This window comes from Bactrocera dorsalis, chromosome 2 (genome assembly GCF_023373825.1).
Source record: "Bactrocera dorsalis isolate Fly_Bdor chromosome 2, ASM2337382v1, whole genome shotgun sequence".
Lineage (NCBI taxonomy): Eukaryota > Metazoa > Arthropoda > Insecta > Diptera > Tephritidae > Bactrocera > Bactrocera dorsalis.
This window is the reverse complement of record NC_064304.1, coordinates 2087663-2101225: the sequence shown is the minus strand read 5'-3', so window position 1 is coordinate 2101225 and position 13563 is coordinate 2087663. Positions and strand designations below refer to the sequence as shown.

Sequence of the window (13563 nt, the reverse complement as noted above, 5' to 3'; positions counted from 1 at the left end):
ACTGCACCGTAGAGCAGAAGTTTGCTGTCCAAAACTACCCCAAGTTACTTGGTGTGGTCCTTGAGAGTATTGTGCCCTATTTATCGAAGGGAACCTCCGTTGAAGAACACAACATATTATACAATTGTATTTGTAAGTAGTTAGTATTTAGCCAAAACATTGTTTTTGCTCCAACGATATTTCCTTCACTGAAATTGAAGTCGCTCGAATGGAAGAAAGATAGTTGGGGGACTAGTCTAGCTGCACACTTTTTTGTAATTACTTAATCTGTCTATAGGCTTTTTACAATGCCGTTAGCGAAGAGCTCAATACATGAAATATCGGCTAAGAATTTACTGTTAAGTGTGGAGTAGAACGCATATTTTGTAAAATATATTCTCCAATACGTATTTATGAACGTGTGTAGATGCGTTTAAAGTTGATTTAGAGATAGTATAGCAGGCTAGATAAGCAGCAAATATGGAAAAGACTTACATTGGAAATGTAGAGCTTTTCAGTGTTTTGCCTTATTATTTACTTCGTGTGTTCCAAAAATGATTTTGAGAAATTGTTGCATGTCACAACGGGACATATCGCGATCTTAGTCCAACTTCTGCGGTAAATGAAGATGTGTGTACACAACCCACACACATATACTATCATTTTAAGCGAAGAACTGTAAGTAAATGTTCGGAGGTTGTCGCTATTTAATAATGTCATAGCAGTAGCATATCGTGTTCAAGGACAAGGAACTGATTAACCTCAGAATGGCAAACGCACTGTGGGCTAGTGCTGAGCTTTGAAACTTAAATATCACCAAAAATATTTACTGCAGTGGAGGGGGAAAGCAATGAAAAAATAAATAAGATATTAAAGTAAATCTACAATTTATGTTTGGTTGACGTCCAGAAGAATCATCCCATAATTGATGTGCTCCTTCAAACTTAACAGAAGTGCAAACTATTTGCAAAGATTATTTGTTTTCATTTAGAGCTGTGATGGTCGCCTTGCGATAGTGTGCAATCAATTCATTGAAGTGATCTACCACTTGTGTGCCACAAAATTGAACAACCATTTTAAACTGACACATACATACAGCACCGTAATAGCTTGGCAATAGCCATGGTGGTGTGAGCGTGTCAATGTGTCACAGGAAAGTGACACGCTATTTCATGTATTCCAATATCTCGCATTCAAACATATGTACTATGTATTCATTTAAACACACACATATACACACACACACACGCTCACAAGTGCCCAATGTGGTCTTGCCGGCTGACCTGTGTACGACTTCGTCATTTAACTAACATACAGAGGAAACGAGTAACTTGCACATGCTCTCAGAAGTAAGTAAACCACCACACACACACACACACAGGCAGAGGCATCGATATTGTGGCAGGCAGACATGCAATCACACAATGACAACGTGTATTTTCTTAATTGCTTTTTGGCAATAATGGGCAATCATTTTGTTCTCGTATTTGGTCTCGACGAACAAAAAAGCGAAACATAAAAGGCCAAGGGGCGAAAAGCAAGTGAGATATGCACACAGTGCTTACACGTCCATACAAACATGGAATTTAAAGTCAGAATAGAAGGCATGCAACCGCTGCTATGTTCGCACATAGCACACTTCGGAAAGTACGAGTTCGTAAGCATTGAGTGGTTACTGTATGATTGGTTGGTTGATTTCGGAGTTTGACATTACCTTCAGAGCACTCAATTAGCTTGTGAGCCTCGCTTCAATAACATAAGTACCTTGTATTGCTGCAAATTGTTGCATAACTCTAGTTCATAGGTAATTACATTGCAGGCACGCGGAAGTAAGTGCAGTTAAAGGTCAGACACACTAGGATGATATATTAAGCAACTTTTCTGATATAGAAAATTGTTGATCACATAGTAGGTTCTTGATGTGGGGAGACCATAAAGTCATTGCGGTCATAACAGGACAGTATCGCCGGTGGCTCCACACATTCGAAGATCTTTTGGATCAACAAATCTTTTGTGGGATTTATCACTGTTTGTTCCGTTGGAAAATTTCACCTAACATTTATAAAACAAGTAAGGAAGGGCTAAGTTCGGGTGCCACCGAAAATTTTATACTCTCGCATGATAAAGTGATAATCGAGATTTCATTATCCGTCTTTTACATATTTTTTTATTTTGCTGTAAAATTAATTAGAATTAAATTCTGAGAGATTTACCGATATTTTCGGTGGAAAATTAGGTTAGGTTAGGTTAGGCACTGAGTTCTTCGTGTTCGATATCAGGGACCTTGAAAAGTTATATTCCGATCACGACAATTTTTCCACAAGGGATACCTCAGCTCAAATACCGTATTTGTGTAAAGTTTTATTCCGCTATCATCATTGGTTCCTAATGTATATATTATACAGAGAAGGCATCAGATGGAATTTAAAATAGCGTTATATTGGAAGAAGGCGTGGTTGTGAACCGATTTCGCCCATATTTCGTACATGTCATCAGGGTGTTAAGGAAATATTATAAACCGAGTTTCACTGAAATCGGTCGAGTAGTTCTTGAGATATGGTTTTTGGTCCATAAGTGGGCGACGCCACGCCCATTTTCAATTTTTAAAAAAAGTCTGGGTGCAGCTTCCTTCTGCCATTTCTTCCGTAAAATTTTGTGTTTCTGACGTTTTTTGTTAGTCGGTTAACGCACTTTTAGTGATTTTCAACATAACCTTTGTATGGGAGGTGGGCGTGGTTATTATCCGATTTCTTCCATTTTTGAACTGTATATGGAAATTCTTGAAGGAAACGATTCTGTAGAGTTTCGTTGACATAGCTATAGTAGTTTCCGAGATATATACAAAAAACTTAGTAGGGGGCGGGGCCACGCCCACTTTTCCAAAAAAATTACGTCCCAATATGCCCCTTCCTAATGGGCTCCTTTGTGCCAAATTTCACTTTAATATCTTCATTTATGGCTTAGTTATGACACTTTATAGGTTTTCGGTTTCCGCCATTTTGTGGGCGTGGCAGTGGGCCGATTTTACCCATCTTCGAACTTAACCTTCTTATGGAGCCAAGAAATACATGTACCAAGTTTCATCATGATAGCTCAATTTTTACTCAAGTTACAGCTTGCACGGACAGACGGACGGACAGACGGACGGACGGACGGACAGACAGACATCCGGATTTCAACTCTACTCGTCACCCTGATCACTTTGGTATATATAACCCTATATCTAACTCTTTTAGTTTTAGGACTTACAAACAACCGTTATGTGAACAAAACTATAATACTCTCATTAGCAACTTTGTTGCGAGAGTATAAAAACGATGCGGAGATATTTTAAATACTGGTGTTGAAATAAAAATGGTTATGAGATGAGTGCGATATACAGTATGTCAACTATTTGATCACACCTAGGTATCAGAAAAAGGTTTTTGTTTGAAACTTTTTTATTTATAATGACAATCCAATTTTATTTTATATACAAAACAATTAAAAGTAATAAAATAAAATTAACACATTTGTTTTTCAAACACTTGCTAGATTTCATAGAATTTTAAAAAATGTCTCCGCTGCACATTTGATCAATTGGTTGACATGAGCGATTTTTTTTACTTAATACTTAATATGACCCCCTTTTGCTTTGATTACTGCCTCAATTCGTTTGGGCATGGACTCGACCACCTCTCTACAGAAATCTCCGCCAGTATTTTGCCAGGAATTTTTAGCCTTCTGCCATAAATCGTCAAGATTCTGACACTCACTTTGGGCATCAGAAATCGCACGCTTGACCTCAACCCAAGCATGTTCGTTTGGGTTGAGGTCTGGCGATTGAGGGGGCCAGTCGAGTACTTCAAAATCGTTGTTTTGAAGCCAAGCTTTAGCTACACGAGAAGTGTGTTTCGGATCATTATCTTGCTGGAAGATGACGTCCGACACATTCTTGCCCCACACTTCCAGACTCTTGCACAAACCTTGTTGAAGGATATCGACATATTGGTTGGCATCCATTCGTCCGGCAACTCTTACGCACTCTCCCACCCCCTCCATCCTCATACACCCCCACATCATTACACTACCGCCTCCAAACTTGACCATTGGTTGAATAATATGGCTAGTCAAAGGTTCCCGGGGTTTCCTCCAAATCCATTGACGCTCATCTTTTCCCAGACGGTTTATTTTTATCTCGTCAGACCATATGACCCGCATCCAGTCATTTTGGGTGTAGGTTTTATATTTTTTTGCAAATTGGAGTCTCAATTTAAGGTGTCGTTTTGTCAAGAGTGGTTGTTTTACTTTGACACGTCCGTGAAATCCGTTTTTCCGCAATTTCTTCCTTATAGCTTCACTTGTTACATTTACTCCCTCCCTATGGGAGAGATCACGTCTGATTTGGCCCGCATTCTCATGCACACCAAACTTTATCCGCCTAACAATGCGCCTTTCCAGGGTGGCATTCAAAATTGGCCTTCGTCCAGGAGTGTTTTTTACACATAAAGGGCTCATTGATTGTCTTATTTTTGAAATCACGCCTACAGAAACACCAACGAGTCTTGCAATTTCTCTATGCGTTGTGTTTAAATGAATAAGAATTTTGATTTCGTCCATTTTTGTTGCACTTAGTTTTTTCATCTATAGTTAAGCCAAACTTAAGAAAATAACAAAGAAAAACAATAAAAAAAACTCACCTTTTACTAGAAACAAGAATATAACGATTCCACAACTATTATTTGAAGAATCAAAAGAAATACTTGAATATTAGAGAAATATTACGGTGATCAATACCCCTTTACTTCACAAAGTCAACTAATTGATCACATGCCTTAGTCTACATTTGTAAATATTCTCTAAAAAGTAACGGCACATTTTGGGTAATTTCGCATTTACTAACTGTTCTTGCATAGGCCTACTTAGTGAACTTATCCCTTTTATTCAAAAGTTTGTTTAAATAAAAAAGAACAAAATAGAATGTTTTTGGAAATGTATGTGATCAAATAGTTGACATACTGTATATACAATTTACAAGTTTGAGACTAAAACATAACTTAAGGAGCTATACCTGTGTAACCATTGAAAAATTAGGCGATTTTTGTGAATTTTTTCGTGAGCTTGCCATCAAATAATTTCAATCGAAAAATAAAAGGCCATTTATGTAAATGAACAACAAAGCTAGTAAAATAGATCTTTACTTCTCGAAGCTCTAATTTATGTAACAACTATACTAGACTAGTCTTCTTCCAAACACGAAATGTTTAGAGCAATGTCCATGTGTAGAATATCAAATGAATTTTATTACAGAAATTAGAGCACATGAATAAATGTATCGACATGAATAAATATAGTCCATATCGGTATGTGAGAGTAAAAATACAGTTTTTCTACATAACCACATTCTTTGCACTTAAATACAAATGCGGACACTGGAATTAGGACAACTTAACTAGAAGTTCGTAATAATGGAAGACTCATTCAAAATATTATGACTATCAAGGCAATTAGTAAAACATCCAAAGATAATTCATATCTCTCATGTAGTATGTGAATATATGTGTTTTTAAAGTAATAAAGTCCTCTAGAGATATAGCTGTCCAACCAGCTTTCAGTGATCAAAACTCTTGGACATTTGCTTGATGACAACTTACAGAGCACTAGTGGGTCCATGTCTCAAATTGTCAGTGCCCATGAGCAGGTTTCATAGCATTTTTAAAGCAAAGGGCTCACTCCATTAGTAGCTGCGCTGAAATAGTGATAGTCGAGCGGTACTTAAGGCAATCTCGATCATGGAAACTAAACTAATGGAGTGTATAAAAGTACTTGACAGGATTGCCACTGTAAAAATTATTCTACTAGCATGGGTTCTTGAATACAAAGAGTTAAATGGGGTGTTGTAATAACAAAAGAGGGCATAATAGACCACCGGTCGCAGCGCATTCTTTAAATTTTGTTCTAATATATTCTACAGACGTATTGTATGTATTGCAATGGACGCAATGGTAGACTCGTGTATGCACATTGAAACTATTCATCTCTAATAACGGTAAGAAAACATCAAAGAAAAGAGAAAAACGGTTCAAAGGTGTGTCTTGTGTGCGATGTTGTGAAGTGTCGATAAGTTCTGGTCTATTTTGCAATTGTCCAAGTCACAAATGCAGTGAAGTGATAACAATTCTCTTTTAGTAAAAAATCACAGTTATACTGCCATCAAAATATTAGAAGATTCGTGACTATTCACATTCCTCTTCTCAAGGGTGATCCATTTCGAGGTTGGGTACTTTTTTAAAGAAAAAACTCGTTAACTTAAAATTTATTGAGGTATGTTTATTATCATTCGAAAGATCATTCTTTGGAATTAATTTTTTGAAGAATATCTCTTTCAAATGTTGACCGCGGCTTCGTTAAGACCGACCACCGACATTTTTTTTGAAGAAATATGAACCGATGATTCCTCCGTCCCACAAACCACACCAAACACCTTTTCTTTCTGAATGAAATTACAGCTCTTGAATTTCTTCAGGTAGCTCCTCGTCCCAATTCCGGCAATTTCATTTGTTTACATACTCATTAAGCCAAAAATAGAAACGGGCCTCATCGCTGAACAAAATCGTCGTGAACGTCGGATCTTTTCAAGAGCCCATACCTGCGGAGCCATGCCGATTGGGAATGTCAAGCGGTTTCAGTTCTTGCACAAGGTGTGCGCTTTCAATTTAAGGACTCGACGTACAAGTTCCATACGTCAGTCCGAGTTGCTGTGAACGGTGCCGAATCGACTCTCCACGGTCTTCGTGTACACTCTCAGCTACGGCTGCTATATTTTCTTCATTGCGTGCTGGACGTGGTCTATTCGGTCGAATATTATCCAATAATGAATGCTGGGTCTTCAGATGGGTGATAGTGTTGCGAATAGTACGCCATAAGTTGAGCGAAGCACGCGAAATACATTCTTCACAGAATGTGAACTTTCGTAAAAAAGTTGAACGATCTGTAAATGTTGTTCAGGCATAAGTCTTTCTTATGAAATACCAAACATTAACATAAAAAATAACATGACCACTTGACACGACTCACTCGTGATCTGCCAAAAAAAGGCTGTTCAAAAAAGTATCTCTACTTGGATCACCATTATTATCAGAGTATATATTATACTTTGTTAGCGGTATTCTAGTCATAAGTAGTTCGTCAGTTAGCGCTGATTAAGATCGGTTTGTGGGTCCTTACAATATGTGTGCGAAAAATGTTAACCTAAAAATTTTTTTCACTTAGAGATTTCAATTGGCATATTTTCACCGACTGCTGCAACATCTACAAGCTCTACTTGCAAATATTGTTATAAATGTTTTGTACTTTGAACTGTGCTCTATACAAAATGTATAGTTGCTTTACACATTGCTTAACTCCATCTCAGATATTTGAAATATCCAAAGCCTCAGTCGTTTGCAAGTAGTTCTTCAGTGTGATACGCTTACTTGAGTAAGTCTACAATTTTATTGGGTACTTTACACTCTTTTTGGCATAAATTCTAGCTGCATATAATGCCATAGATATTTACTTTGCGTTCGTTCGCCTCCGGTGCAGTCCTTCAGTGGCCATTGAAATCAATGATTTCCAACTGGCTTTGGCATTCAATTTAACACAGCAGAATGAGCTCGAAGGACTGCTGCAGCGGTTGCGAAGCTGTATTTGCCTCAACAACTATTGCTTACCTAGAAAAATAAATTTCGGTAGTCTAGTAGCGCCTTGTGCCTTGCTTTGGCGATCGTGTAAGCTCATTTAAGTTTTTGTGTATTCCGCTTCATTGAATTTCAATGAAGAATGGCAGCAAAAGTACGTGCCAATAGGTGGCGGGCAGGTGCAATGCCAAACACACCGAAGACGGCGGCTGGTCCTTCAGTTGCCTCAATGACACTTTTGCACTTTCCTCTGATTTTCTTACTTACACACTTACGAACACATTAGCACCTCCAAGTGTTCGCCTCTCGTTTGGTTTCTTCGATTCGAAAATATTAGTTATTTCGTGCGTGTGCGACTTCTATGATTTATCACTGGACGCTATGTGAATTGTAGAATTGGTTGACCCGAATTTATGTGCGCATTATGTGATTTTAATTTACTACTGGGCCAGTAGTAGCGCTGCAATTGCAGTTGGCGCATTGACAGCAAGAAAAATGTTGCAGGTGAAAAAGTACAGCAAAGTTTGGCCTTCTGCGGCGGAGAGAGTTATAGACACACACACACACACACACAAATATTCGTATTATGCTAGTAATGCCTTGGCTATTAAAAAAGGTTCACAGAAGCAGCAATATTTGCAAGATAATATGTAACGCAAACTTCGGCATACCAATCGGTTATGTGCTCGCGTATGTGGTTCCAGGTGTGGCGCTTGTTAAAAAACGTTTATGTGCATGTGTACCCCTGACTGCTGCAAATTACTACGAATTCCGTAAAATTGGCTATATGCGTGGTTTTATTTGATATACGTCGGCGTCAGCCGCTTTGACGTATTTACCTCCGCGGCGCATTTTTCTGTTGGCACAGCCCACATTTAATTCGATATTTTTCAATCCGCCCGCTGTGTATTTATCGTATGTGCACTTTTTGCTGTCTGGTCGCCTGAATATTGGTCGAATGCTCTTGCCTTTCTCAGTTTCAGCAATTAACTGTTTGTTTGTTTTTGCAGCGTTATTTTCCATTGTTTTGCTTGCTTTTCGTAGGAAATCTGTGAGAGGCTACGCCGCCGAAAATTGCAACGCCCGTAAAGGATTATTTTGTTACACTGAAACATACGTACATACATATGTTTGTCTGAAAAGAGCCTGAAGAGCTCTAGGACATACAGTGAACACCGTTGCTAAAATTGTTGGGAGAAACGCTAATATTCATATTTTTACTTTCTCTGTAATTATTAGCAAAGGCAAAGGAAATTAATTATTATAAAAGCTAAGGTTAAGTAAAAAATGTTATCTCTTGTTGAGAAAATATTGACTTAAGTTTAAAAAATTTAATTTAAAATCTATTAGTTTGTCAAATGCTGGAAACATCACGAGCAAGAGCTTCGCTGGACCCAGAAACGGCGAAGAATGAAATGTTTGAATAGATTATACCGTACTTCATTGGTTTTACCAATGAGCTTATTGATTTGAAGATACCACACTGTTAGGAATTTATTTTGAAAATATTTATGTAGAGGGTATTAAATTATCATATCATTATCCTTTAAATGAATGCTGCTTCTTTTTTAAACTGCTCCTGATGTTTAAATAGAAAGTGTAGAGGATCCTTTTAGATATTTTTTTTAACTTTTATATCTAATTTTCTAATTTTTTTGGACTTTAGATCAAAATAGGATTTTTATAAATTTAGAACATGAAAATAATAAGAAATATTTTTATTATACCCTTAACATATGTATTCCGACAATATTAAATTTTGATTTTATCCCTGATGGTCTTCAAGGGACATTATACTCGTACAACTTTTACACTTTTTCACCCACAGTTAATGTATCATGAATATTTATATACTCACTTACAAATGTATATATATGTATGTATGTAGGTATGTATGCGTACGCAATTTCACAAATTACGACACTCATAAAGGGTGCATAAAGGTGCAGTGGCGTAATGAATAACACTATTTTAATTGAACTGCCGGAGTTTCGCATCGCATAATTTAACGTTTCAATAAAGAACGGTATTTCGATTGGTGTGAAATAATTAAATAAAATAAAAGTTATTAATATCAACTATACGGAACAAAATGAAAACGATAGCAATTGTTTTCAGAAAGTCATCTTCTCCGATGAGGTTCACTTTCATTTGAGTGGTGTGGCAAATAAATAAAATTTTAGATTTTGATGCGAACAAAATCTACTAATTATTTATGAATAACTATTACATTCACCTAAATTGACAGTTTGGTGTGATTTTTGGTCTGATGCCATCATCGGTTCATACTATTTCGATGTAAAGCTGGTGAATGGTGAGCGGTATAGATCGTTGATAACCATCTTTTTATAGCCGCAAAATTGATACTAATAACGTCTGGTTCCAACAAAATATCGCAAACAGGTAGGACAGAATCTGACAGCTTCTATAACGAATATAAAAGAATACTTCAGCGGTCAAGCAAATTCCTCACACTGCCCTATAGTCGTAAATTGCTTCAGAACCATTTTGTTCCCTCAACGAATATTCTGTAGACACTCACTTAGTAAGTGAACACACCGTGCATATACATATGTACAGGTATCCCTCGAATAGCACGGTACTTGAGTTGCACGAAATCTCGAATAGCACGGTTAAAAATTGCGACAACCCTCGAATAACACGGGGTTCGAATTACACGAAGCCGCGAAAATTCCTTTTAAAAATTGAAATTTAAGGATCCTCTACCTCTTCAAGGAAAAACAAATCAATCTTTGGAGAGTGACAGTGATTGAACATATGTAATTTAAAAATTATTGCGTTTATAAAGTTTTACCTTTTAAATTTCAAATAACACGATTTCGAATAACACGGAACCAATTAACCGTGTTATTTGAGGGATACCTGTATATGTATGTAGAAACTGATCCAGTATTAGAACTTAATAAATATTCGACTACTTTACTTAATAGATTATTGTGGCAATTTTATGGAGCTTAAAGTAGCTAATTACACGCGAACACGTAGAAAGCATTTTAAATTAGTTTTTTTTTTATTTGAAAGCAGTTCTTAAAATCATAAAATTAGTAATAAATAAAGGCATTTGAATAATTTCAATAGGCGCAGGTACAAATATTGTAAATTATATGCGCATGGGTGCACACACAAGTCATAAAAATGGTTTTAAAGGTAATCTAAATTTTCCTTTTACAGGGCTTACCTATTTATAGTGCACACAAGCCAAATCCATTTTCACTTTCGGACAAGTAGGGAGTTGCGAAGCATTTACAAATCAATATTTATTTCGTCGCGTGGTCTAAGATGAAAGTAAGCACGGTTTCAATTGTCATGGCAATCCTTTGCACCCTGTCATCTTGGCGGAGCGCAAAGGGCGGCGATACTATTGCAATTGCCGCCAACAATTCTTCTGCAATTGCCCTCAGCACGGGCTCATATGGTACAGGCCCAAATGCGGTCGTACCAAAACCAAGTACACCATCAAACGGGGGCAGTTCGAGTGGAAGTAATGGTGGAAACCCGGAAACGGACAAAATTGAAACAACAACCATGAGTAAGAATTTTAAGCATATTATAACAAATACCTATATGATCTACTCCAATTGACACAGGCAATAGTAAGTGGAGAGAGGAGCTTGAAAGAAGACTAGCTCAAATATATCAAAATATAAATGAAAAAGACCTAGGCAGGCTCATCAATGATTTGATGAGTGCTATCCTAGAAACTCTCGTTAAAACTGATATACCTGAGGGCATTGGAACAGAACTATATTTCGCCTTGAAAATATTAATAAAAGCTAGTAACGAGGATTACGCGACTAAGAAGGCTGCCTTCAACCAAGCGCTCTGTAAACTGTTCGGAATCTTGTATGGCGGAGGGAAACCGGACAAAATTGAAACAACAACCATGAGTAAGAGTTTGAAACATGTTATAACAAATACATGTATGATCTATTCCAATTTACACAGGCTATAGTAAGTGGGGAGATGACCTTTTAAGAGCACTAGATGAAATATATAAGGCGATGGAAAGAGATAATTTAGACAGGGACATCAATGCTTTGATTAGTTTGATCGAAGAATATCTCGCCAAAGCTGGTGCATCTGGGGCCACGACAGCAGAACTAGATTACTGTTTGAAAATATTAATAAAAGCTAATGGCAGTATTGACGTGACTGTTAAGAATTCTGCCTACAATAATGCGTTCTGTACACTGATCAGAATCGTAAAAGAGTGAAGTGCCAGCTTAAACGACAGTTACATACATATATATAATACACTATAACTGATGATATAAACAATTTATATTATATGAGATACCTTAAATTCTATGATTAATTATATAGTCCGATCCATATTTTGAGCCATATCTCCAGCTTTTGTGCGATAAATATAAATCTATTAAGCAGCAGTTCAACTTTTTTAGATTATTTGCTATTTTACAAGAAAAGGTTGGAAAACGAAAATAAGGGCCGAAATGTGTAAGGTTAAAGACTCACTGCTTAACCGGAAAAATATACCAACAAAGAATTTTTGTATATTAAATTAAGAGGGTGAAAATCCAAATAAAATAGGATCGATACCGTGAGTTGAAAAGAGAAGCGAGGTGTATGTGCAGACAGAAAACGAAAGAGGCAATCCATTTATTGTATTCAAAATAGTCTCCTTCTGCTTCTATACAGCTTTTTGCACGGTCCAAAGCATGTCGAACGAGTGTTTTAGCTCGCTGGGCGTTATAGCCCCAGTATGCCGGCGCAAGCCTTTTGAATGGCCTCTACGTCTGCATAACGCTTTCCTTTCATGGACAAATGCATTTTTTCGAAAAGGAAGAAGTCACACGGTGCCATATCAGGTGAATACGGGGTTTCGATAGAATTTTCGGCGATCACGGATTTTGATTGGCTCACATGTTGATCGTCATTTATGTCCTCACGATCACTTTGAAAACGTTGAAAGCACTCGCGCACCCTGCTGCGGGATAGGCAATCATCGCCATAAACTTGTTTCATCAATTGAAACGTTTCAGTCAAAGTTTTACCAATTTTAAAACAAAATTTAATGTTGGCTCTTTGTTCGAAGCTCATTTTCGCACCGATAACGCAAACATATTGACACTTAAAACTTCACTTCCAATCAATGAAATGTCATGAAATTCTCACTGGACAATCGATAAAGATAGCTGATTCTAACGCACAGTTGACATATAGTCCAAGGGTTTTTTCAATAAGAACGCTACGCGACCACGGGCATCCTTACGTCCAGACGATGAACCAATTTTCGACGGTTTTCAAGCATAAATCGCCCGATATTGCTGCAATTTTACGTTCGCTATTCGTACGAAGTTAATCAGTCGTCGCTGGCGTGTTGGCACAGATCATAGACTTGACGTAGTTCCACAGGAAATACTTGTAGTCTAACGCCGTCAAATCAACGCTAATTGACTGGGCCATTTCGTGAGATAACACGTTCACCAAACTTGGTTTTCAATAAATCGATTGTGATATTCGCTGTGTGGCTTGTGGCACCGTCCTGTTGGAACCACATATTGTCCATATCATTCAATTCGGACCGAAATATTCGGTTATCATTGACCGTTAGTGACTCTCATTCACAGTAACGAGCCGGTCCAAACCGTAATTTTTCACGATGCTCATGAAGTACATGTGGATTGCTGCCTGACCAATAACGCATATTTTGTTTATTGAGGGATCCATTCAGCCAGAAATGAACCTCATCGCTGAAGATGATTTTTCGATGAATTCCGGATCATATTCAAGTTGTTGCGTCAATTTGTTCTTTGAAGGATGAAAACCAAGATCTTTACGCAAAATGTCACAAAGATGCTCAATGCTTGAGAACGACGTGTGAGAGACTGATTTGGATCTTTCTCAATTGATTCGCTAGCGGCAGCAATATTCTTGACACTAC

The 13563-nt window shown here is 37.4% G+C and overlaps 1 protein-coding gene across 3 annotated transcripts in view; it reads left to right on the top strand.

Annotated features, from left to right (window-relative positions):
* The first annotated feature begins 10870 nt into the window (after window positions 1–10870).
* The window catches only part of LOC105233797 (uncharacterized), a 92058-nt gene continuing 89365 nt past the window's right edge, over window positions 10871–13563 (top strand). The window contains exons 1-3 of one of the 3 annotated variants that reach the window (XM_049447412.1): window positions 10872–11187; window positions 11246–11545; window positions 11604–12046. In XM_049447412.1, coding sequence (XP_049303369.1) covers window positions 10938–11187; window positions 11246–11545; window positions 11604–11872 — 819 coding nt within the window. In that variant the 5' untranslated portion in view covers window positions 10872–10937 and the 3' untranslated portion in view covers window positions 11873–12046. Of the gene's footprint in view, window positions 11188–11245; window positions 11546–11603; window positions 12047–13563 lie in introns of those variants that run through there. The other 2 variants (XM_049447411.1, XM_049447418.1) reach the window with 2 other exon arrangements.